Consider the following 24,758-nt stretch of genomic DNA (forward strand, 5'->3'; position numbering starts at 1 on the left):
GCCTGCCCAAGGCCGGGTCTCACTTCACCTTCTCGACAAGCCAGGAGGGACAGATGAGGATACTAAGGCGCAGAGAAGTGAAAGGCCCCCAGGGACAGACTCTGGAGCAGAAGGAGAGTGTGAATTTGGGTCTGCAGGCTCTCCCGCGCCCGTCCTACTTCTGTGCTCACCAGAGCAGCCCTCCCCACAACCTGAAGGCGGTAACATCAGTCCCGTCTTACAGACAGGCAGAAACAGAGTCACACAGCTCACACTCAAACCCAGCACTGTGCACCGAGGCCACACCACGGCTCGCCACGCCCCAGCCTGCCCCAGGGCCCTTGCTTAGGCTCAGGCTCAGTAAATACTTACTGAACAGACGTCCGTGCCAAGCTTTCCTGACCACGTTCCTCTGGTCAGTTGGGGTGGGGGTGGGCTGTCTCCCGGGGCCCCATTTTAGCCTTCAAGAGCACATTTCCATGCACTGGAAACCTATCTGCGTGGAGTTCAGTACAGGGCATTAAGGCTTGGTGAGGGGGTCAGGGGGCGAGTTCCCTCTTCCTTTCCAACTTCCTAGATAGAGCCTTTGGATCCAGAACAGTCCCTTTGCTTGGCCGCTTCGAACGGAAGTAGCGGCCTCCTCAAGGTCTCATCCAGACTCCCTTTCCAGGGGCCAGTGCCCAAATTCAGTCCCCCTTCACGAGGCTGCACAGCACACATGGGGAGCCCCCCGCGTGTCTCACACGCCAACACCAACTCCGTTTATTAGCTCTTTAGTGAACGTGCTTGTATTCATGGCCATACAACTTGTTCCTGAGTTTCACAACTCTCAAGTCTATCTGTGGGCATCAGCTTTGCCTTGAGGGCAGGTCTCCAGGGACGGGGAGAGCATCGACCAGGCCATTCCTTCAGCACAGGTGTCCGCAGACAGAGCACGGGCGTGGCTGCCCGATGTGTGGGCGCCGCTGGGACAAACGTCCGCTTGTCAGCGTGGGCGGCCAGCTGTGTGCGGAGGTTTCCCGATCCAGGGCCCAGTTTCTATCTGGGTCTAGGAAATGCCCAGTTTCTATCTGCTGAATGTCGCGTCTGCTCGAAAAATTCAAGACTTTGCTGGATTCCTCCTTTCGCTTTCCAGGACACGGAAGAGAAAACCACCACGTGGTATTGGAAAAAAATCAATGCCCCCTTTAAGTACCCTCAAACTCTAGATGGAGCACGGTCGCCTCTCAGTTATGCAGGAGCTCACGGCCCTGTGCCGGGAACACTGACCCCTGCCTCGCGGCCCCCTCCGCGCCCACTCTGGCTTCTCAAACTTACATCACATTTGCGCCCCACCTGCACATGAGACAGCAAAGCGCAGGGCAGGACGCTTCGTCCGCAGTCCACTCTAGCTGAGAGGCTGGCACAGGCAATTTCTGGGTTGGCGACACCGACGTGGGACCATCTTGCACACATGCAGCACCTGCCCTTGTCCATCCTCTTTTAGGAAAGCTTTCAAAGCTCATAATTAAAACTAGTTTAGGCAGGAAAGAATCACTCTCTCAAAATGATCTCATTTGAGACTCACAAAGACTCCGTGAAGTAGGAAGGCTTCATCAATATACCCATTTCACAGATGAGGATCCCACAGCCCAAAGAGGCCAGATGTGGATCTGAGAGGCACTAGTCCTTCTAGCACCCTGCACCCCCGGAGTTCGCCTAGCAGAGTTTCCAGAGGAGGCCCCGCACTGGCCACCTGCCGAATGACTTGGAATGAGCAAGATGCTCGATGCTAATGAGTGCTTAATGCTGTGGCCACTGTGATGAGGTGGGGAAGGGTGGAAAAGGCTAAAATACCAACTGTAAGGCATTCAAAATGTCTTAGACTAAAGTGCAGAACTAGAGGGGCGCCTGGGGGGCTCAGGCGATGAAGTGTCTGCCTTCGGCCAGGGTCCTGGGATCGAGTCCCGAGTCGGGCTCCCTGCTCAGCGAGGAGTCTGCTTCTCCATCTGCCTCTGCCCCTCCCCCCTCTCATGTGTGCGTTCTCTCTCTCAAATAAATACATAAAAATCTTAAAATACAATACCAACTCTAAGGCATTCAAAATGTCTGCCACATTAGCCATTTCTGCATCCGTGAGGATTTTCCAATAGTTTCTCAAACCCCAACGGCATCTTCCCACCCCCCAGCTCCACCACTGAGCAGCCACATTTCCTCCCCTTGGCTCAGCAACCTGGGTGTGAGGATTGGCCGTCCCACCAAAACGTCCTAGCCATTTCTTAAGCTACCGGCTGCTGCGGTTGGATTTTCCACTTGACATTGTTAAGAGATCAAACTGTCTATGTCATTGTCATACACGGGCCTTTTCAGTTTCCTGCTGGCAGATTCAGGTTAGATAAGCATTTTAAGCATTACAGAAGTGATACTCCCAAGTTCCTCTCCCTACCCCAACCAGGGCAGTCTTCCCATGGTGAAGAGGTGCATTTTGTTAAATCTGCTCCTCGGGGAGCTAACTTGTGAAAACACAACACAACAGGCCACACCCATGCACAGAGAAGACTAGACGAAGAGCCAGCTCCCGTGCAGCTCTGCAGGAAGCCCTTCACGGGAGATCCTGCAGACTCACACACTTGACGACTCAGTCATCAATTGCCATAGAGAAGAAAAAACAAATTGAGCTGAGCCTGGAAAGAATGTCCGTGAACTTGGAAAAGCACTTGCTGGAAACTGCCCGGGGGGGTGCAGTGACCTCCCCCTGGAACCGCCCAGGCCCCAGCAGCTGGCGGTCTACCAAGAGAGACTGAAGATCGTGCTGAGGGATGGCCGGCCCCCAAATCCCTCCGTCCCTGCCCCTGCGGCCGGCTGGACCCTCCCTGCAGAGTAGGAAAGTGGTAAGTGCGATGGGATAGAAGATATTACAGCTTCTTCTTGGAAAACAGGACCATCAGTTTATTCATTCTGATGGAAGTGGTGGGGGGGCGTGCAGAAGGCAGAGGACCCTTCAGAAGGGGTGAAGAAAGTAAACTGCTCTCGGAGCCCCCAGTGCCGAAGGCACAAGTCCCCTGTCCCTGCGTTCTGATGCACTGAGACCAACTTTACAAACGTGGGCAAAGGGAGAACCCGTGGGAGGAGATCTGCTGGGCCGCGGGTGGGGCCTCACCCCTCGCCAGTAATACACCGTATCACCTCTAAATTGGGCCACCCCTAATCTTAGTCACCAGGTCAACGGAAATAATCTCCAGGCCTCCGTTCAAGACGCTGATCGTTTCATCTTCCCTTTCCACCAGAACCTTATTACCACAAAAGTAAAATGCTAGATGAACAGGATAACAGTGAACTTCACGAGGGAGGCTCTTCTTGGGTTGAAAATTCACCACCAGCAGCCCGGGCCGGGTGAGAAGTTTTCCAACTGATTCCGAGGTGGGGAGTCACAGCATTTTCCCCCCTTAAATGATACGTAAAAATGAACGGCAGAGGCTCGTTCTGTGTGCTTTCTGTCTGTAGCTGCTCCTTTCTGGTTCCCTGTAAAACTCAGCTGCTTCGGTGCAAAAGAGAAGTAAACATTTCAGGAAATAAAGAATGTGTAGTATTGACAAGAGGCCTGCAGAGGAACCTTCTACCGAATGGCCTTCCACCAGGGGATATCAAGTCAATAAAATGCCCAAGTAAAGCTCAACAGAGGGGAAAGATCTGATTTCTAACAGCTAATTCTTAATGGAATTCTTGAGAAACACGCCCGACCAGTTAGTCAAAAGCCTGCGCAGTGACTTATCACAAGTCACTCCTCATCAGAGAAGGCCTGCCAGGTGCCGCCTTCCAGTGACAGCATCGGCAGGGTCTCCCCTGCAAATGCGCTGCGACCGAGCTAGTCGCTAGGTGTGCCCTGGAACCTCCGCCCTAACGGACTCCCATCCCTGAGACTGAACGAGGGGAAACCACTCTAGGAACCAGAGAGAGAAGGGGCGGCAGCCTCATTCCCGATGTCCCACCACTGCATGGGACGGATTCACAGCTGGCCTGGAAATCCGGGCCTTTGAGAAATTCATTGCGTTCCATTTTGCCTGGGGGGGACTCGCTTCCCAGGATTGTACTGGGATGCAAGTGGAACCTAAACAAAATCCGAGGACTGCTACAGAGATTTCTCGCAAGGGGCCCGGCAGATTTTCCAGGCAGACACTGCCTCACCAGAGCTCAGAATGTCTCCCGAGCCGCCTCGACTAACACCTGCTGAGCCCCTCCCGCCTGCCAGGTGTGGTGCTGGGCACTTTGACTCGATGCGCAGCGGCCCGTGAGGTCACACCTGTTTCTCTGCCTCCCTTGGGGCCTGCAGGCCGGGCGCAGACTGGAATGGTCAAGTACCCTCACCCCTACGCCAGCAAGTTCGCAGGAGGAAGCAGTGAGCTCGCCTTCATCATTCCTTTCCCCCTTTCTTTGTTCTCCACCTTCTAGATGGTTAGACATTTCCTTCATGGGTAGATAACGCAGCAGACATACTGTCGCTCATTCACTCAGCCATCCCTCCCTCCCCTTAACAAACCTTTTTTGAAAACATGTGCTGTGTTTAAAGCCAAGGAGGCTCTCTCAGGGGGAGTGAGGAGCCTATCCACTAAGCAAGGTTTTTAAGTGAAAAGAATTGTAAACGTGGGTCTTGTCACTGTATTGAACCTTCTCTGGCTTTGCGTCCCTCATCTGTAAAATGTGGGTAATGGAGGAAATGAGCTTTAGAGCCTCTCCCAGACCCAGCTTTGTATTATGCTAACTACGTACACTATAGAGAAGTTCTTGTTATTTTTTTAACACCAAGAACAGAGGCTCAACTTCCTAATGGGATTCATATACATGCATGGGAGAACTGAGTTGTCTTTTTTTAAAATAGATTTTATTTATTTATTTGAGACCGAGAAAGAGCACAAGTGGGGAGGAGGATCAGAGGGAGAGGGGGAAGCAGGCTCTCCACTAAGCAGGGAGCCCGATGTGGTACTTGATCCCAGGATCCCGGGATCATGACCTGAGCTGAAGGCAGATACTTAACTGACAGAGCCACCCAGGTGCCCCCACCTGAATTGTCTTTAAAATAATAGTTCACTCCTGGAAAAGTGCATGACCAGGGGTCTGGGAGGACCGCAGTGGGACTCAAGGTTGGTGTCAGAACTACAGCAAGTCACGTGTGACTGGAGGGAGGGTCCTGGGACTGGGACGGCGGGTTCTTCCAGACCTCCGCGGGGGCCTCCACCGCCAGATGCACTGGGGCCACTGGCCTTGAGGGACAGCTACAATGCTGGGTGCTCCTGCTCCATGTGCTAAGACCGTCGATAGCACCAATGACCTCGACTCACCAAGTCAATAGTACCCTGTCCTAGGAGGGGCGCTTGCGGTCTCGGGAGAACTGGACATCCAGATGTTCAAATAGCAGTTGGCGCTCTACATGGCTTTTCATAGTATGAAAGAGTTCACATTTGGGCTGGGTTTGATTTCCTCAACAGTGTGCTCCCCGATTTGCGAAAAATACGTCTTTCCCTGGAGCCAAGTGTACCTGGTCAGGAAAAAAATCCTTGCAAGACACACTCTGTCCCAGGTTTGAGGGTTCGGCGTCACAAGCTGTAATGCCCAAGCCTTATCTTCTGTCAAAACCAGAGAACCTTCCACCCCAAAGGTGTGACCTCAACACGGGCTAGGGGTTCCTGAGTTAATTCTAAATCAATCATCTGCTGATTACCGGAAGTCTACACAGTTTTTTCTACCAAGATCTAAAACTCTTTCCATTAAATACTTTACAATTCTGCCTTTAGCTAACTACGTTGAAAGCTGCCAAAATAAAATAGGCTTCGACAATCTTATCGATCCTCCTAGGAGTATAAATAAACTACACAGAACTAATCTAATCTGTGACTACAGGCGATGGGTACGTGCCAACAAAATCAGAGAAGCGACTTCAACGCTTAAAAACCAAAGTCCCGAAAATTATTTATCCAACACCTGAAATGCGTCTCTCTAAAAGCAGCACCTGGTTTGTTTAACACATTTTTCTTATAAAACCTGAAGGCCAGGTAAATCCTGAGCTGTGTTTCTGCAATGCCTCTGCATCGATCTCCCCTTTTCTCTTTACCCCCCGCTTTGATAAAGCAATCATCTGTGCAGGAGAGTTTGCAAACTGAAATACAACAGGGAACGGAATGCATCTTTTACTTTTCAGGTTAGTGCCCTGGCATCCGATCACAACCGCCTCTAATAACAGTCGATTTATGAGTATCTCGGGTATGACACCGAGAATTTATGACGCTTTTGCAATGTGATATGACAAAGAACCGGTCTTCCGGCAAAGAGAGACAGATCGATCTTAAGTAAAAGCACAAAATTAAATGTGCCCGGTTTGGGCCTCAGTGTCTGAGGGCCACATGTTCCGACACCCTGAGGTGGACTTCACAGAGGCTGGGTTTTACTTCAGAAGTCTAGAATTATACAGCCACAGAGCCAGAACTAGACAGACCTCCTGGAGATCATCTTCACGAAATGTGCACATTTTAAAAGGAGGAAACTGAGTCACATAGGTCGTCCTTGGGTCTCTTTGCCTCTCTGAGTCTTGGTTTCCTTATCCCTAAACAGAGCAGAGTAACTAATGCCTGAACCTCACACAGACGACCCAGGGTCCTCCCAGATCGCAAATGTGCCGAGGCCTTGTCAGAAAGATCCTCCCCACAGACCCGAGAGAAAAGAAGTGTGCCCCATCACAAGCAAGCAGCATGTACAACCTGAACCCCAAACCCCACAAATCCGAGCCTTTGATATTCTTATCCAGAAAAGAATGTTCTATTTAAAGGTTCTCACCATTACACTTATTTTTTGGTAAGTACCCCTCTAAGGCTTTTACGTTTTAATTTGGTTTACCCAAAATAAGTGTTACACTTTTCAAAACCACATAAAACCATTTTAACTTTTTTTTAATATTCTTTTTAAGTAGGCCCCACACCCAACGCCTGGCTCGAATTCATGAGCCTGAGATCAAGAGTCACATGCTCCACCAACTGAGCCAGCCAGGCCCCCACGTAAAACCATTTTAAACTGTCTGAATTTTTTACTACATGTGTGAGTTACTTTTTCACACACATACACACACACACACACACCAAAACACAGAACTAGTCAAATTTTTTTAAAAAGCAAAGGAAACAAAATTCCAAGGGCCCTTATAAAATATTAAGTACCAAGAAGGCAAGAGTTTTTAGGATACTTCTTTATGGATCCCCCAGGTAACCAGGCCAGTGTTTTGTCTTATTTTCTGTACATATAACTGATAACACAATTTTGGAAAAATCAATAAAATCTACTTTCTGAAGTAAGATGCGTGCATATTTTAACATACCCTTTAAGCCTGGTGTTTCCATGGCCCACATACTCGTAACGGAATGATAGAGGGAAGGCAAGACGTACTGACGGGATTTTTAGTTGTCTTAAAGAACAACAAGCAAGAGCACCATCCTTGCTCAAGTGCAGTTCGCTTCTGTTCAGACCACAGAGAACAGTAAGTGTGAAGGTGCCTGAATTTAAGCCCCAGACATAAGGCATGCAATACAATTACTTCTGAGCGAATGTCTCGCATCTGAGCCTTTATAAACAGACAGGTGCGAAGCCTTGGAGTACTCGACTTCAGGGACAGGCCTGTGGGTCGGGCTCATCAGGAGCAGAAAGCCGGAGGCACGGCGCATGCATCTGAGGCTGTCTGCACAGCTCCTGCCCATGGAAACAAGGGGGGACACCAGCCTTCCGACCACATTCCCTCCCAGTAAAAGGGCCATGGCTAATTTGCATCATCTAAATGGCTAAGTGATTTTCAGAGTGCACTCCCGAACAACTTGCTTTTCACTTTATTTTTAACCACAGGGAGGGCTTCTAGATTCCGGTACACGGGCCGTGGGGCTTCCACCAGCGATGAGCAGCAGGGGGACCCAACAGCAGGAGAGCAAACAAAGCAGCCAGCTTCAGGCTTCCCTGGGCTGTCGCCTCCGCCCACACAGCATCACCCACAGTCACTCCTCCACAGAAGGAAAGAACAAGCTGCACAAGGCATAAAAGGCCTCCCCTCTGGGGAAAGGCAGGGCAGCAAAAAAAAAAATTCTCAGTGTGGGGCTGAGGACCAGCGATTGGTTGCAAGACTGAGAGGCTGAACATGCAATTTCAAACCTGTGGGTGTGAGTGGGTGTGCGAGCATGTGTGACGGTGAGTGTATGAGTGTGAGCACCTGAGTGCATTGTGAGTGCGAACACATAAGGGTGAATGAATGTGAGTGTGATCATGTATGAGCATGAATATGAGGGTGTGTGAGCGTGTGTGAGCGTGTGTGCGTGCCTGAGCATGTAAGGCTTGTGAGCACATACATGTGAGCATGAACATGTGAGGCCAAGGGTGAACGTGAGCATGTGAGTGCCAACATGTGTGAGTGTGAGTGTGTATGTGGGTGTGAGCACATGTGAATGTGAACAGGTGAGGGTGTATGAGTGTGAGCATGAATGGGTGAGGGTGTGTGAACATGTGAGCGTGAAGGGGTGAGTGAACGTGTGTGTGAGCACGTGTGAGGGTGTGTGAGAGTATGAGCACGTGTGAGCACGAATGGGTGCGGGTGTGTGTGAGCACGTGTGAGGGTGTGAGTGTGAGCACGTGTGAGCGTGAAGAGGAGTGGGCGTGTGAGCACTGTGAGGGTGTGTGAGTGTGAGCACGTGTGAGCGTGAACGGCTGTGGGCGTGTGTGTGAGCACGTGTGAGGGTGTGAAGGTAAGCACATGTGAGCGTGAACAGGAGCAGGCGTGTGTGTGTGAGCACGTGTGAGGGTGTGTGAGTGTGAGCACATGTGAGTGTGAACGGCTGTGGGCGTGTGTGTGAGCACGTGAGGGTGTGTGAGAGAGTGAGCACACGTGAGCGTGAACGGCTGTGGGTGTGTGCACCCGCAGCGAAGTGCAGCCCCACAGACAGAAGCAGCAGGCTTATCTACAAAGCACTGAGGAGCGCAGCCAAAAGGCCGGGTCAATCAAGATGTCTGGCCTTCCGTAGACAAAATATCAATATCAGGTAATCAAGGGATTTTTGACCCAATGAGCAGATGTTTGGTGACACAGATAGGGCTCCACCATAACAATCTGTACAAGAAAAAGAAAATTTAGCTTATCGTGCAAGCCCTCAACCAACAGCTGAAAAGTTCCTAGGATCCCATCATTTCCAGTTGGTTACCCACCCTTCCCCCCACACAGGCCCCCCTAGGCCTCACGTAACACAGAGCCAAGCTGGCAGGGGATTTTTCCCTGGCTCTCCTCTGTGCATGTCTGAAAACCTGTGTAGAGGTGGGAGGGAGGGTGGACAACAGGCAGGCCTCATTTCTTGTTTATTCTCATTTATTTTTAAACATGGGGCTTGAACTCAGGACCCTGAGATCAGGACCTGAGCTGAGATCCAAGAGCCCGAGGCTTCACGGACTAAGCCCCCCAGGCGCCGGGCAGGCCTCATTTCTACCTGTGGACCTGTTAGCTCACAGCACACCACTCAACCATCTGGCCTCTCAGTTGGCATCCCTCTGGCAAATGAAAAAAAAAATTAGCACCCTTCCTTATTGATCTCCCCTTCAGCTGACTTCCAGACAACAGCCCTTCTCAAAGGGACACAGAAGCTGTTTTGAGAGACAGCCAACAGGAGCTGCTAATCCGCCACTAGATAGGCCGAATGAAAAACTGGAGAACAAGTTAAAGCGACCTGGCTGTGCCAGCGACGGGTCAGGGTTTTGAAAGCAAACGGTAAGAGTGGAACCGAGGACCACCCTCTCCACCAGGCCTATAATTGTGGGCACGAAGTCAGAGAAACGTGAGCGCCTACATTGAGAAGCATGTCCATCCCTTCCCAGGTGCACCGTTCCTCCCCACCAAGCCGGTGTGCCTGTGCCCACAGCCCTGTCCTGCCACGAAACGCCAGGCTAATTGGGGCCAAATTTTGCATACACACTTGCCTCCCCAACATCGGAGAAAGCAGAGTCTCGTGAAAAGGAATGCCTGGTCTTCAAAAATTCAGACTGTGATTACTTAAGTGGAAGTCCAAGAGGGAAGGGGTTTGAGGTCCAAAACACCTTCGAGAAGGATGCAAACTAGAAATACAAAGTTCTTAGCAGCTGTGGTTGGAGTTACTGCCATAGGATGAATAGTATTTGATACTCAAGATGCAGTCAGACGGCTCCCTACTACAATAAAACCCAGACCTTCCCCCAGCGTAGCACCAGAACCCCTCCCCTTGCACGCTGAACTAGGAAATTCCCCTATACTCCGGAAAAGTAAGAGAAAGTCCAGACCTTTCCAGAAGTGTTAGCTTCAACTCTTAACATCTTCCGTTAAGACACTCTGATCCTCCTAAGAGTGAAAACAGCCTGGGACTGAGATTAACTATGTAACAGAAATAAATACCCATGACTAGAAAAAGATGTTAGTAGGGTGAATCAAAACAATGGCGCTTGAGGGGCCCCTGGGGGGCTCAGGAGGTGAAGCTCAGGCCCTGATCGCGGGGTCCTGGGATCGAGCCCCACATGGTGCTCCCTGATCAACAGGGAGTCTGTTTCTCCCTCTCCCTCTGCTCCTCCCCCCTGCTTGTGCTCGCTCTCTCAAATAAATAAATAATCTTAAAACAAATGTACTGAAAACATACCTAAAATGTACCTACACCAGCCAGCAAGCATATGCATTAGGAACTCTCTATCCTAGAGATATCACCCAGTGCCTAGCTCAGGCAATATAATCGAATATAACATTCTGCTATTTTAAAAAATTGTCTGTGTAGGTCAAAGTATGGTTTTTATTTTAATTCCTACATCAAACTGTATCTAAGTTACACGGATCCCACAAATACTGCGCTGTCCTGACTTAACCACCTGAGGCCAGGTGGTTCTTCACCCACAACACTGGCCCAAGCACAGCCCCAGGTTTCGGAGCCCCGACATAGAATCACACGGCTCATTTTCCCAGCCTGAATAGAAGCCGAGATAATTTCATGACCTTGTCAGTCTTTCTCTGCCCGAAGGTATCACAGAATTAAGTGTTTCGCCTGCTCAGACAAAAGCTATACTCAGCAGCTCTGTTCATTATCTTCTGGGATTCATCAGGGAGTTTCTGGTAACACTCAGGAATATTGTCTCCCTGAGAAGGGAGCCGTGACCTGCCAGAAAGGTACCTTAAATATCGTTTTTTAAGATGTTCATGGGAGTGGCAAGCGAAGTGACTGGATTTACTGTCCCCACTACAATGTGCCCAGCCACCTCCCCAGCACACACACCTGGAGACGATCGTAAGTTGTGACCGCCCCAGGGCCCTGATCGGAGTCTTCATGACTCAGTACAAAGTAAGAACAACAGGGGCGTGCAAAGGAGTCGAAGGAAAATGTCAGAACGTGACTTACCACTCTGGGCTTCTGCTGGTCCAGGGTATGCAGGAAGGCGGAATTGGGGTCCAGGCAGCGCTCAGGGTCACTGGAGATGTCCTCCTCTGAGTCTTCGTAGGAGGAGGAGAAGCCCGTGGAGGAGGCAGATGAAGATGACAGTTTCCTCAAGGGCAGGCTACCCCGGGGGCTTCCCTGTACCTCCTCCAAGGTCCCGTCCTCCGGGGCACCCATGTCTGTGATGATGACGGCGGGTATACTGCTGGGGCTGCAGGCCTCTCTCGGGGAAGGCTTGTCCTTCCCGTCTGGGGAGAGCAGCTCTGGGCTGGGGTGGGTAGCTCTGTCCTGCTGGGGGCTTCCCCAAGCACCCTCCGACTGCACCCCTGTGCCACACGTCCAAGCCAGCTGGGCTGCCTCCATGGGGCCCAGCCAAGCCCTGGAGCTCCCAGGCTGCACCCCCAGCCTGTCCCCAGGAAGGCACGGAGGTTCTTTGAGATCTTTCACGGCTTCCCAGGAGGGCAAAGCCTCCAGCATTCGGCCAGAGGAAATTCCTGCGTCCACCTCCTGGGTCCCTGGCTGCGCAGAGCGGTTGCCCCCAAGCAAGCCCCACGCCGTTGGAGACCCTTCATCCACTCCCCTGGAGCGCTGTGGAGGCTCCCTGATCACCGGGGCCCCACCCTGGGTCACCTCGGGGCCTATAGAGCCCAGGTCTGGGGGTGGCCTGACCCGGCTCGGGGCCTCAGAAAGCTCCGAGCTTTGCGCGTTCACAGTCCTGTCCTCTGGCCTTCCAGCTTCAGGCGCCCCAGGGCCCTGCGCGCCACCCGGCGGATCTCCTTTCCCCACCTTCCCAGGGGGCTCTCCGCTGCGGGGCCCGCCCCTCTCTGGGGCTGGGCTTGTCTGGCTGCCTAGAGACTGCCCCTGACTCTGCACCAGGGATTCCCCGGGGTGCACACCCCCGAGCTCGCGGGCCCTCTCAGGCCGCTCAATGAGGCCAGCGTCGTGTGGATGGTGTGGCCCACTGGATGTGGCTCTCGCTGTCCCCTCTGTGGCCATCCCTAAGTTCACGCCGACCAGCCCCGACGGGGGAGCTTGGCAGCTGCACGTCCCCGAAGGCGGAGAGACTCTCTTGTCAATTTCCATAGCTCTAGGTGAGCCACAGTGGGGTCTGGCCGGGGTCCCCTTCTCCATTCTTGCAGAAACCGCTGCACCCTGAGCCCCTGGTCCTGACGGGGCGGCAGGGTGGGGGAAATGTGCCACCCCCTTGTCGCCCTCGGAGAGGCACAGGCCCGGCGCTCTTCCTCTCCCGGCCGAGAAGCCGGCCTCTGCAGTCTCTGGACATTGCTCCCCCCACGACTTTGTCCTCCGTTCCTCGCTCTGAGCCAGGGCCCTCCCTGGGGGCTGACTGCTGCTGCGGAGGGGGCAGGCGGAGGGGGAACGAGCCCTGCCCAGACGCGGGCTGCGGGGCGCTTGGACGGCGGAGCTCTGCGCCTGGATGTGCGCCTCGAACATGCCCACTTTCTGGTTCACCTGCACATTCTGCAACTCGCGCTGCAGGATTCGCAGCTTCCTCTGGGCCTCCTCCGGCCCCGGAGGGGAGAGGGAACCGGCGGTCACCACCTGCTGCCCGTCCCCTCGCGGGCGGCCCGGCCAACTCGGGCTGCCCACGCTGCTGCCGCTGCCGCCGCTCAACCTGCGCCGGCCGCTCCGCCAGCCCCCAGGGCTCCCGGGCTCCTCGGGCGACAACGACTCGGCGGGTGGGAAGAGGAAAGAGGCGCCTCTCCCGGGGCTGAAAACGCTGCCAGGGCTCAGCACGGCCCTGCCCGGCGGCGGGGGCGTCTCGCTGCTGCTGGGCCGGGGGCCGCCGCTCTTCACCTGCTCGGCGCTATTCATGATCACCAAGCTGTTGAGTGCATAGCAGTACACAGCCATAGTACTGGGTCCGCCGCGCTGCCCGCCGCCGCGGCTCCCGAGCGGGCTCCGCCGCCGGCGCCTCCTCCTCGCGCGGCTCCCGGCTCAGCCCCGGAGGCCCGGCGGCCGCGGCTGAGCGCGCCGAAGCGGTGGCATGGCCTGGGCTGCGGGTGGGAGGGCAACACCGAGGGCTCAGCCCCCGCCCAAAGCTCCATAAACGACAGCGCCGCTGTGGAGACACAAGGAGGAAAGTCAGGACCCCGGAGGGCGGGGGAGGGGGACGACAGGGAGGGGACACCGGACGGGGGGCCGGGGGCGGCCGTCCCGCGGAAGCCCCGTCTGTCGGAGGTCCGGTGCCATTGGACGTCTCAGCCACCGCGAGGGCGCGGCTCGGCGCGGACAGAGCCCGGCTGCGGGTGTGAGCTTCCCGAGTGCGCTCCCACCCCTCACCCCAGGGTGTGATGTGCGCTTGGAGGTCCCTGCAAAGTCCAATTCTAAGATTCCTCCCCAGAGCCACGCGGGCTGGCAGGGGCCCCCGTAGGGCTACTTGGTTCCTAAGTGTGCTGCGTGCGGGCGCGGCTGGTTCGGATCTCTCCGAGGGTGCGGACACCCCATCCACCGTCTGCGGGTCTCCTCGGGCCGAGCAAACCCTGCTTTAAGCGGGAGGGGGGGAAGCCCGCCTTCTGCCGCCACCACTCTCTCTGGCCTCAGGGACCCACTCGGAGGGAACCTGAGCGGGACCTGCCTACCCAGCCGCTACCTGCGCCGGGCAGCGGAAGGACGCCTGCGCGCCGGCCGTTTACCTCGCCGACCCCGGGCTCGGGGCTGGGACCCTCGGACTACGGAGGCCCGGGCGCGCGGCGGGGCCGCAGCCGAGGCATTTTTCAGCACTGGCCTTGTCGCCTGTCCCCAAACAAGTGTGTTTTGTGAGTGTGGGCGCGCCTGCGCGCGCCCGGGGCCGAGGCGCTGCACGTCCCCTGTACCGGAACCAATATTTGCCGCTCCCTGTCGTCGCCCCCCGCGGAGGCGTGTGTGTGTGTGTGTGCGCCCCGCGGAAGCGTGTGTGTGTGTGTGTGTGTGTGTGTGTGTGTACGCGCGCGCACGGGGAGTCAGCCCTCCGCACGCCCTGTACCCGAGGACGCGGCTGCCTTTGCGGCACCGGGACCCGCGCCCACTCGGAGGCACCCCTGGGCCCGCGCGCCTGCAGCCCGGCTCCGCACCCCGCCCGGGCCCGCGTTCCGAACGCCGGGAGGAGCGGCCGAGGGCCGGGCTCGTCCGCATCCTGGGCAGCCTCACCCGGCGCCAGCCCAGCAGCCCGGCCGCCCGAGCCGTGGGCGCCTGGAGCGCGCGGGGAAGGCGGCGGGGGCCGGCGGCCCGGAAGGCGAGCCGGAGGGACACCCCGAACCCGTCCCTCTTCCCCTCCCCGCGCCCCGTCTCCCGCCGCCCTCCCGGCTCACACCCCGTCCGCGTCCCCGCCGCCCACCTCTGCGCCTCTCCAGAACCCGGAACGCCCAGGTTGGCTCTGGGGCAGGGGAGGGGAGAGAGGGCTCGGAGGCGAGAGCCGTGAAAAAGCCGCCAAACTTACCTATTTCTCAGCTGCCCGGGCCCGTGCAGACTGTACGGCCCAGGGACGCAGACCTCGTAGGAACAAGATGGCTTGAAAAGTGAAAAAGCTCAGGATCGACCTCCCGAGCGAGTTATGGAAGACAAAAAAAGGGAGCGCGAACGCTGGGGGAGAGCTCCCGGGCTGGGGCCGGCGATCGCGCTGAGGCTCCGCCGGACCGGCCCCGCACGCCCTTCTGGGCCGTGCAGACACTACTCCTGTCAGCGTCTGCTCCGGCTACTTCAGTGTTTGTTCAATGTGCGATTAAAAAAAAAAAAAAAAAGTGGGGGGGTGGGGTGGGTAGGAGGGAGGCGGGAGGAGGGAGAAAGGCGGGGGCTTGGGGGAGGAAAGCAGGAAGGAAGTTGTGAGCCCGTCTGGGGTTGAACTCAGCGGAACAAGTTTTTCTTTTCTTCTTTTTTTTCTATTGCTTGGCAAGACCGAGGGAGGGAAACACTTAAAAAAAAAAAGTTTCCATTGTTAGCTAACAACAACAACAAAAAAAGCCTTTTAGCTTCTGCGGGTTAAAGATATACGATCCATTTTCCACCCCTCCACCGAGCCTTGCTGATGTCTTGCTTATTTTTGAAAAATGTTTTTAATAAAGTTTTGAGTGTGCATTTAAGCAAAGCAAATTGTGGGGACCTTTTTAGCATTTAAGACTAGCTCAAATCCTATATCAACGGTGTGGTGTGTGTTCTCGTACACAAATATGCAAATTCAAAGAAGGTATTTTGTGGGTGCCTCCTTGCAAAGTTGCAGATTTTAAATGCATCGCATAGTATTTTGGAAGATTGTTGGGCTGTGAGCTGTTGATGGTTTTGCAGAGCAATTGCTAGTTGTATAAACATGTCCGGACCTTGCACGCTTATCTGTTACTAAATGAGCACAGCAAATGTGACATTGGCATAGTTTTGCACTTAATGCTCAGTTATTTTAAGAAAAAGGATCCTCAAACTAAGAAAGCCTGAGACCCTTTGCTCAGTCTCTTGTAGCTGGATCATTTTCGAGAGCCTTTTCCCCCCACCATCAGCAAAAAAAAGGGGGGTGTAGGTGCATCAGTCAATACTTGGGGCAGGGGAGCCTACCCCATTTGAGCTCTGGTGCCACCAGTGTGTTTTTCATAATTCCGTAAATCCTAAACTGCAGCATTTAGTAGAAAGAGTGAAAACACAGCTGCGAGGCTCAGGAGATTTAAAAATCTAGAGCCTGAATCCGTCCTTATATTTCTATTAGCTAAAATTTAGATGGAAATTTTGACTTTGTAGCAGATGCATCTCTTGCTTGTTTATGGAACAATACTGTTCTAGTGAGCAAAACAGCCTGCTGCTCTATCAGGGAAAGACTGGTGTCAAATCTGAAACCAAGAGCTCCTTTAGCTAAGAATTTCTGGGAATCAGACTTTGAGTCCTTTCAAATTTTTTTCCAAATATGCCATGAAAGGATTGAGCCTAGTTACTCTCCCACCCACAATGGGGCTAAATAAAAGGAGCCTAGACTTTATTCAGGTGTTGACTCAGGATCTGGGCAGTTGCTAAAGCAGAGATGCCAGGCCTACCCTTGACCCTAGTTCGGTTCCCAGGAGCTGCCAGTTCCCAGGAGACCCATTCTGTCAGGTGTCATGGTGGAAGCGACTGGAGAACCTAGTAATGCATACAGTGAGCATGGAAATTTGGCTTCCCAGTCCCTGGGAAATCTCACTGTCACCTCACGGCTAGACTTTCCCAGAACTGAGAAATTCGGGCTTCCGGGACATGCAATTAGCCTAAAGAATTTTTGCTCAGAAGGGAGCCAGCAGCTGGTCAGGGGTGGCCTGCAGAAGGAATTCCTGCTTTGGGCCGGAGGTAGAGGCAGATGACAATTGTTCCAGTCTAAAATTCTAACTGCGCTACCAAGAGCATGATGGCTTGGGGAAAAGATGGAGCAAAACCCATATCTGGAAGTCAGCATGGTTGGCTTGCCTCCTAAAGCAGAATCTGGTTGTCTTCCATGATTTTAAATGAACATAGGGGAGAAAAAAAATTACATAGCACTTCTTAGTAGTCAGGCACTGTTCACACTGTAATCTTCAGAACAACCCTATGAGCTAGATACTATGATTATCCCCATTTTACAGAAGAAGAAAGTAAGGCATACCTGTGCAGTATGGATCTAGCATCCGTGCTTGTGACAATTTCTCCATATTCTACACTAGATATCTACAACCGTAGGAAACGGTAGGGAAAGTTTGACCAGCTATTTGGGGTTTCCATCTTCCCACTTTTGAAATGGAATTTTAAAAATCATAGCTATGAAACTAAGAACCAGAAAGGGAATTTCCTCAATTCGACAAAGGGTATCTATGAAAAAACCTACAGTTAACATCATACTTAGTGGTGAAGGGCTGAACACTGGCCCCATAGGATGAGGAGCAGGTAAGGATGTCTGCTCTTGCCACTCCTATTCAATGTGGTACTGGGAGTCCTCGTCAGAGCAGTTAGATGAGAAACAGAAATAAAAGGCTTCCAGATTGGAAAGAAAGAAGCGAAGCTCTATTTACAGTTGATATGATTGTCTATGCAGAAAATCCAATGGAGCCCACAACAAAGCTCTAAGTGAGGTTAGCACGTGTATTAATTTGCTAGGGCTATGGTAACAAAGTACCAGGGCCCCAGTGGCATAAACAAAGAAACCTATTTGCTCACAGTTCTGGAGGCAAGAAGTCTGAGATCAGGGTGGTGGCAGGCCTGGCTTCTTCTGAGGCCTCCCTCCTTGTCCATCTTCTCCCCATGTCCCCACACGGTCTGCCCTGTGTGTGTCCGTGTCCCACTCTCCCCTTCTGATGAGGACATCAGTCATATTGGATTAGGGCCCACCCAATTTTAGCTAAATTACCTCTTTAAAGACCCTATTTCCAAATATAGTGACATTCTGAGGTACTAGGAATTAGAAGGTCAACATGTAAATTTTGAGGGCATGTAATTCAGCCCATAACAGCCAGGATGCGGGATACAAGATCAATACATCAAAATCAATTGTGTGTCTATAGATCAGCCATGAACAATCAGAAACCCAAATTTAAAAGAATAATATTTATAATAGCATCAGGAACTATGAAATACATAAGAATCACCATGACAGAAAGGGTATAAGACAGTAGAATGAAATCTACAGAACACTACTGATGAAATTCTTTTTTTTTTAAAGATTTTATTTGACAGAGAGAGGGAACACAAGCAGGGGAAGTGAGAGAGGGAGAAGCAGGCCCCCCGCAGAGCGGGGAGCCCGACGCGGGGCTCGATCCCAGGACCCTGAGATCATGACCCGAGCCGAAGGCAGTTGCTTAAGCAACTGAGCCACCCAGGCGCCTCTGATGAAATTCTAACGGAAAGATATCCCTCCTGCATGAACCAGAAGACTCCGGATTGTTACTGTGTCAGTTCTCCCCAAATTAATCTACAGGTTCAGTGCAATCCTGATCAATATCATCTGTTTTTTTTGTTTTGTTTTGTTTTAGAAACTGACAAGCTGATTGTAAGCTTCAGAGGGAAATACTAAAGGATCCAGATTCACCAGAACAGCTTTGAAAAAGACCAAAGTGGAAGGATTCACTGATTTCAGGACTTATTATAAAGCTGTAATCACCAAAACAAAACAGTATTGGCATTAAGTTAGAAAAATTGATAAATGTGACAGAACACACAGTCCAGAAATAGACAGATATGTATAGAGAAGATGGATTTTTTGATACAGGTGCACAAAAGTGGAGAAAGGAATCTTTTTTTTTTAAATTATGATTTCATTATTTTCTTTTTTGTAAAACTTTATTTTATTATATTAATCACCATACGTTACATCATTAGTTTTTGATGTAGTGTTCCATGATTCATTGTTTGCCTATAACACCCAGTGCTCCATGCGGAACGTGCCCTCCTCAATACCCATCACCAGGCTAACCCATCCTCCCACCACCCACCTCTCTAGAACCCTCAGTTTGTTTCTCAGAGTCCATAGTCTCTCATGGTTCATCTCCCCCTCTGATTTCCCCTCCTTCATTTTTCCCTTCCTACTATTTTCTTTTCTTTTCTTTTTTTTTTTAACATATAATGTATTATTTGTTTCAGAGGTACAGGTCTGTGATGAATCTTTTGACAAATAATGATGTAACAACTGGGTATGGATATCCATATGAAATTCAATCCATATCTTGTACCATGTACAGAAATTAACTCAAAATAACTCATAGGTCTAAGTGTAAAACCTAAAACCATAAAACTTTTATAAGGAAACATAAGAGAAAATCTTTGGGAACTTCAGTTGAACAAGTATTTCCTAGATACGACACCAGAGCTGATCCTCAAAAAAAAAAAAAAAAAAAAAGTTGACAGATTGGACTACATTAAAATTAGATGCTCTTCTGAAACAAATGAAAAGATAAGCTACAGACTGGGAGACAATATACACAAAGTGTATATTTGAAGATTTATTTATTTATTTGAGAGAGAGAACAAGCAGGGAAAGGGGCAGAAGGAGAGAGAATCCCCAAGCAGACTCCCCACTGAGGGGCTCCAGCCCAGGACCCTGAGATCATGACCTGAGCTGAAAATCAAGAGTTGGCTGCTCAACCGACTGAGCCACCCAGATGCCCTGCAAAGTGAATATTTGATTAAAGGCGTAGTATCTAGAACATATAAAGAACTCTTAAAACTCAATAATCAGAGAATGTAAAAAATGGGCAGAAATTTGGGCTGACATATCATCCAAGGATGTATGGAAGTGGCAAATATGCATTGAAAAGATACTCAACATCAGTAGTCAACAGGGAAATGTGATTTAAACCACAACTAAACACCCTTACGTGCCTGTAGAAGAAATGAGTTTTCATACGCTGCTAGTGGGAATATCAATGACATCACCACTTTGGAATACAGTTGGACAGTTTCTTAGAATGCTAGACATACCGGGGCACCTGGGTGGCCCAGTCGGTTGAGCATCCAACTCTTGATTTTCAGCTCAGGTCATGATCTCCGGGTCGTGGGATTGAGTCCTGCATCGGACTCCGTGCTCATCGAGGAGTCAGCTTGAGATTCTCTCTCTCTCCCTCTGCCTCTGCCCCTCGCCCCACTTGCATGCGCACGCGCGTGCTCTTTCTCTCTGAACAAATAAAATCTTAAAAAAAAAAAGCTAAACATACACCATTCCACTCCTTGGTATTTACTCTAAAGAAATGAAACCATATGTCCAGGGGCTCCTGGCTGGCTCTGTCAGTAGAGTGTGCAACTCTCCATGTTGGGGTTATAAGTCTGAGCCCCACACTAGGTGTAGCAATTACTTAAAAATAAAATCTTAAAAAAAAAAAAGAAAGCATATGCCCATATAAAGGTTTGTACACAAGCAGCTTTATTCGGATGGGCCAAAAAATGAGGAACAGCCCAAATGTCCATCAACATGTGAATGGATGAACAGATTGTGGTACACCTATGCAGGGAATCCTACTCGTCAACAAAAAGAAATAAACCATTGACAGACACACAGCATGGATGAGTCTCAACATGATCATGTGAGTGAAAGAAGCTAGACAAAACAGAGCACCCACTGTACAATTCTATCTGTAGAAAATTCTAGAACACACCGTCAAATCTATAGTAACAGAAAGCAGATTGTTGACTGCCCGAAAATGGAGGGCCATGGGAGGGGTGGGAGATGGGGAAGACAGAGGGGACACAAGGAAATTTTGGAGGTGATGGTTACGTTCACCACCTTGGTTGTGGGGATGATTTCACAAGTGAAAACTAGCAAATCATAGAGTGTTAAATATATGCACTTGATTGCATATGAATTAAAGCTCGATCAGGCTGGTTCTTAAAAAATATAGCTGTGAGGGGCGCCTGGGTGGCTCAGTCACTAAGCGTCTGTCTTCGGTTCAGGTCATGATCCTGGGGTCCTGGGATCGAGCCCCGCATCGGGCTGCCTGCTCAGCGGGAGGCCTGCTTCTCCCTTTCCCACTCCCCCTGCTTGTGTTCCCTCTCTCGCTGTGTCTCTGTCAAATAAATAAAATCTTAAAAAAACAAAAACAAAACAAACATAGCTGTGGATAGGTAGCCTTCCGTGAGGATGTTGTGGGCCCTGTTCTAGTGTCAAGCACAGTGCCAGACACAGAATATCTCCTATGGGTAAAATATTAAATCCTTCATTCGGTGATACTCTCATAAAATTTCATGGACTAACTCTGCGTTCCACTCCCCATCATCTGTAACTTGGTAAAATTATCTGATGCTTCAACCTCCCCTCCTTGTTTGTTCCCTTCAAGGAAAGGGCCTCAATCTATTTATCTCTCCAGCCTTAGGTTTTAGCCCCACACAGAGTCGATCTATGCATGTTTATTAAATCAAAACAAGAGATGAATCAAACAGTCAATCAAATCACTGTGCAAAAAAATAAAACAAAACAAAACAAAACAAATAAGCAAACAAAACTGAGCAATCAGCACCAGCAGGAAAGCGGCCCCCTCCCATTTCCCAGCTAGTGGGGAGGCCTTCCCACCGTGGAGCTTGGCTGGTGGGAAGAGGCTGGGAGGGGTCTTCCCTTTACCTGTACTCCTTGCTTGAAATCTTACTTCCAAAGTTCCCAAAAAGCCATTAGCCCAAGGCACAGTTGAGGCCGAGTTGTGTCCCTAAGGGAGGTTACTGCACCTTCTCCCACCCAGCACAGGCTGAATGTGGCCAAGGCCACACACAAGGAAGGGTCTTCATACTGCCTTTCACCTCTGCCCTGGCCCTCTGGAAACTTCTTCACTTTTCCCTCACTTTTCCCTTGATCTGGGTAATGCAGCCAATTATGCAACCATTCCTTCATGTACTGGCCTCTTGAGCATGAACTGTGGGCTCTAGGGATGGGGTGATAAAGCCCCTCCCTGCCCCCCGGTCCAGGGGGAGACCCATGAGCCCATCAGGAACAGGCTGTGCCCTCCTGGGGGCTGCTGCCAAGGAGGGGTGGAGAAGGCAGCTCGGTTAGATCTGAGGTTCTTACAGACTCCTCCATATACCATAGCTGTGTGTCCTGAGGCAAGTAACCGAAACTCTCTGAGCCTCAGTTTGGAGCTCTGTAAAATGGCAAGGATTATAACACCCAATCCACAATGTTCTTAGGACGATCTATTAGCAATGCATGATTAAGCACTCCAGAAGATATGCTTTCTTAAAAAGTAGCTCTCAATCCCCTAGCACCTCGTACCAAAAAAGATCCAAGACTTAGTGGATCTAAGAATCTGCCCCACGCATGCAGAGACTCGATAAAACTTTGCTTCTACAATGAGCTTCTTCCACAACCAGAGACCTTCCTTCCTGTGCCCAAACTGCTCTGATCCCCATCACCAGGTGGGGGACTCTGGGATCTGGGGGCCCTCTGAGCATTTTCTCTCTGCTCTACCTTCAGAAACTCTGAAGTCTTATGACATCCAGATGGCTTATGCCACACATAAAACCACACAAGAGATGCCTGTTCGTGGCCCACAGGCCCTTCCGAGTGAGTCCGCCTGCCCCGCTCCCTAGTTAGAAATGCCAGTGTCAAAGGGCCACTACGGGCTCCTCGCTGATTAGACTCAGGTGCACAAGGGTCCCACCGACAGCTAGCCACAGGCTGGCTGATGGCCAGGCATGAAAACAGGGGGCCTCTTGTGGGACTTTGGAGTCCTTGCTCCAAGAGCCCAGCAGAAGGATCCAGAGGTCAACCTCATAAAGAGCTGAGAGGGAGGGACCAGGAATGAGCAAAGGGGGTCTGGGTGAGCACGAGGGTGTGCGGAACAGTCGTGTCCCCACGAGGGAACCAGCAGCTGTGGGCCGAGAGAGGCAGAGTACCACCTGACTTGCAGGGGGGCCTCCCAGACCCCATTCCTGGGAAGCTGGCAGGCTCTGGGTCTACCCCAGATTATGTGAGCAACCCCACCTTCCCTCAGCCACTTAATGCCTTGCCTTACACATCAGTATTTATTCATGAGTAATTCCTTAGTCTTTAAAAAAATACTATGTTTAAAAAGACAACCTTATCTTTTTTTAAGACTTTATTTATTTGACAGAGAGAGAGAGTGAGAGCGAGCACAAACAGGTGGAGCGGCAGGCAGAGGGAGAAGGAGAAGCAGGCTCCCCGCCGAGCAGGGAGCCCGACATAGGGCTCGATCCCAGGACCCCGGGATCACGACCCAAGCTGAAAGCAGACGCTTCACCAACTGAGCCCCCTGGCGCCCCAGCCTTATTTATTTTAAACGAATACGGAGTCGTGCTGCCCCCTGACACTACCAACCCATGATGGAATCCGGAAGGGCAAAGGCCAAATGTTATGATTCTAGGTTGATAGGAAGAAGAAAGATTTTATTTTATTTTAATTAATGTATTTTTTTTTTTAGAGAGACAGAGCCTGTGAGTGAGTGGAGGTGGGGGGAAGGGGCAGAGGAAGAGAGAGAAGCTCAAGCCGACTCCACGCTGAGTGCAGAGCCCGACTCTGGGCTCAATCTCATGACCCTGAGATCACAGCCTGGTATCAAGAGTCGACGTTTAACCAACTGAGCCACCCAGGCTCCAGGAAGAAAGACTTTAGTGTAACACTCGCAGTCCTAGCTAGTGTCATCCTGAGCACACGCCATAGTATTGGGGCTTCCCCCATTATAATAGCATATTCTTCGTTCATTCCTTCTTGAAACGTTTACTAAACACCCCCTCCTCACTACACAATCTGTTGGAACCTGCTACCTTTTGTCTCCCCTTTGAGGGAGGAAATAATAAAGCCTTACTCCAATTTGCATCTGCAGTGCCCAATGTAAAGAAGGCTAATAAATATTTCTTGGATGATCGATGTCTGCAACTCAGGCAAGGGGAATAAATGGACAATTTTCTAAGGCTGGGAGGAGGGAACCACGCTGATTGGAAACACTCCTGCAGTGAAGCACAAGATACATACAGGTGTCCTCCACCCCGTGTGGACCCTGAAACAGTGCTCTCCTTTCACACTGACTTCTCAGCCACTCAAATAACAGATTTCTGCGCCGTTGGACTGGCTCTGACCCAAGCTTGGAGACCCCAAAAGCCATGGATCAGCCATTATCTGAGCCGGTGGGGTTTTTTTATATACGTATATATTTTTTTCACTGTCTGGAATCAACCATGAACTGATAAGAGATAGATTGAAAAGATGTACTCCTGCTTTTCATATCTAAATGTGAACTTGGCCAACTCCAACCCTCATGTTGAAATGTGATGTCAACAGTTCATTTAAATTGAAACTGAGTCATTTGCTGTTGGTTTCAGATATTGGCCGCACGGTTTTCGCTGCATGCACCCCTTCTCCAGGGATCCCTGCCCACATCGGCCTGTCTGTGACTTAAGGCTGCTCTCACTGTAAGTTTAAACGGGGAAGGAGTCAGGAATACTATCTATACCCTTCCCCTGCCTCCTTCTCTGGATAACTGGGTTTGTGTGACATCTGTGCCCCCCTCCCCACCTGGGACAAAATAAGTGGTGAGAAAAAAATTTTTTTTAAAGATTTTATTTTTAAGTCATCACTACACCCAACGTGGGGCTCGAACTCATGACCCCGAGATCAGGAGTCACACGCTCTACCGACTGAGCCAGCCAGGCGGCCCCTTCCATGAAATAGAGAAGCCGTTTGCTCTGTGGTTTGGATACCAAGGCTTGTGTCTGAGTGGTCACAATCGGCAAGCCCAGGAGAGCCGGAGAGGGCCTTTGAGTCAAGCCTGTCCCATCATTTAATATTTTAGGGACAGGAAGGTACTACAGTTTACATGCTGGGTCTTTGAGAACAAAGTCTCAGGAAAGGTCACTCTGTAATGTTCTGACACAGAGTAGGTGGCTCTCTCCAACAGAAAGAGGAAGTCTCTCGGGTCCCCGGCCTGTCCCTCACAGTGA

The 24,758-nt window shown here is 51.2% G+C and overlaps 1 protein-coding gene and 1 non-coding gene across 5 annotated transcripts in view; both read right to left on the reverse strand.

Moving 5' to 3' along the window:
* ITPKB (inositol-trisphosphate 3-kinase B) overlaps nt 1–15,134 on the reverse strand; it is an 88,924-nt gene extending 73,790 nt beyond the window's left edge. For 2 of the 4 annotated variants that reach the window (XR_013449806.1, XM_078077849.1), the window contains exons 1-2: nt 14,848–15,134; nt 11,376–13,491 (exon numbers count right to left, since the gene is read on the reverse strand). Coding sequence is in view for 3 of the 4 variants with exons in the window: in XM_078077849.1 (XP_077933975.1) it covers nt 11,376–13,283 (1,908 nt within the window). In the remaining variant the exon portion in view is untranslated. The remainder of the gene's footprint in view (nt 1–11,375; nt 13,492–14,847) is intronic. The other 2 variants (XM_036118060.2, XM_078077850.1) reach the window with 2 other exon arrangements.
* Nucleotides 15,135–24,397: 9,263 nt separating this feature from the next.
* On the reverse strand, nt 24,398–24,470 carry TRNAR-CCU (transfer RNA arginine (anticodon CCU)). Its single transcript has one exon. It is a non-coding gene; the product is annotated as a tRNA-Arg (tRNA).
* Nucleotides 24,471–24,758: the final 288 nt, after the last annotated feature.

This window comes from Halichoerus grypus, chromosome 7 (assembly GCF_964656455.1).
Source record: "Halichoerus grypus chromosome 7, mHalGry1.hap1.1, whole genome shotgun sequence".
NCBI classification, from domain to species: Eukaryota; Metazoa; Chordata; class Mammalia; order Carnivora; family Phocidae; genus Halichoerus; species Halichoerus grypus.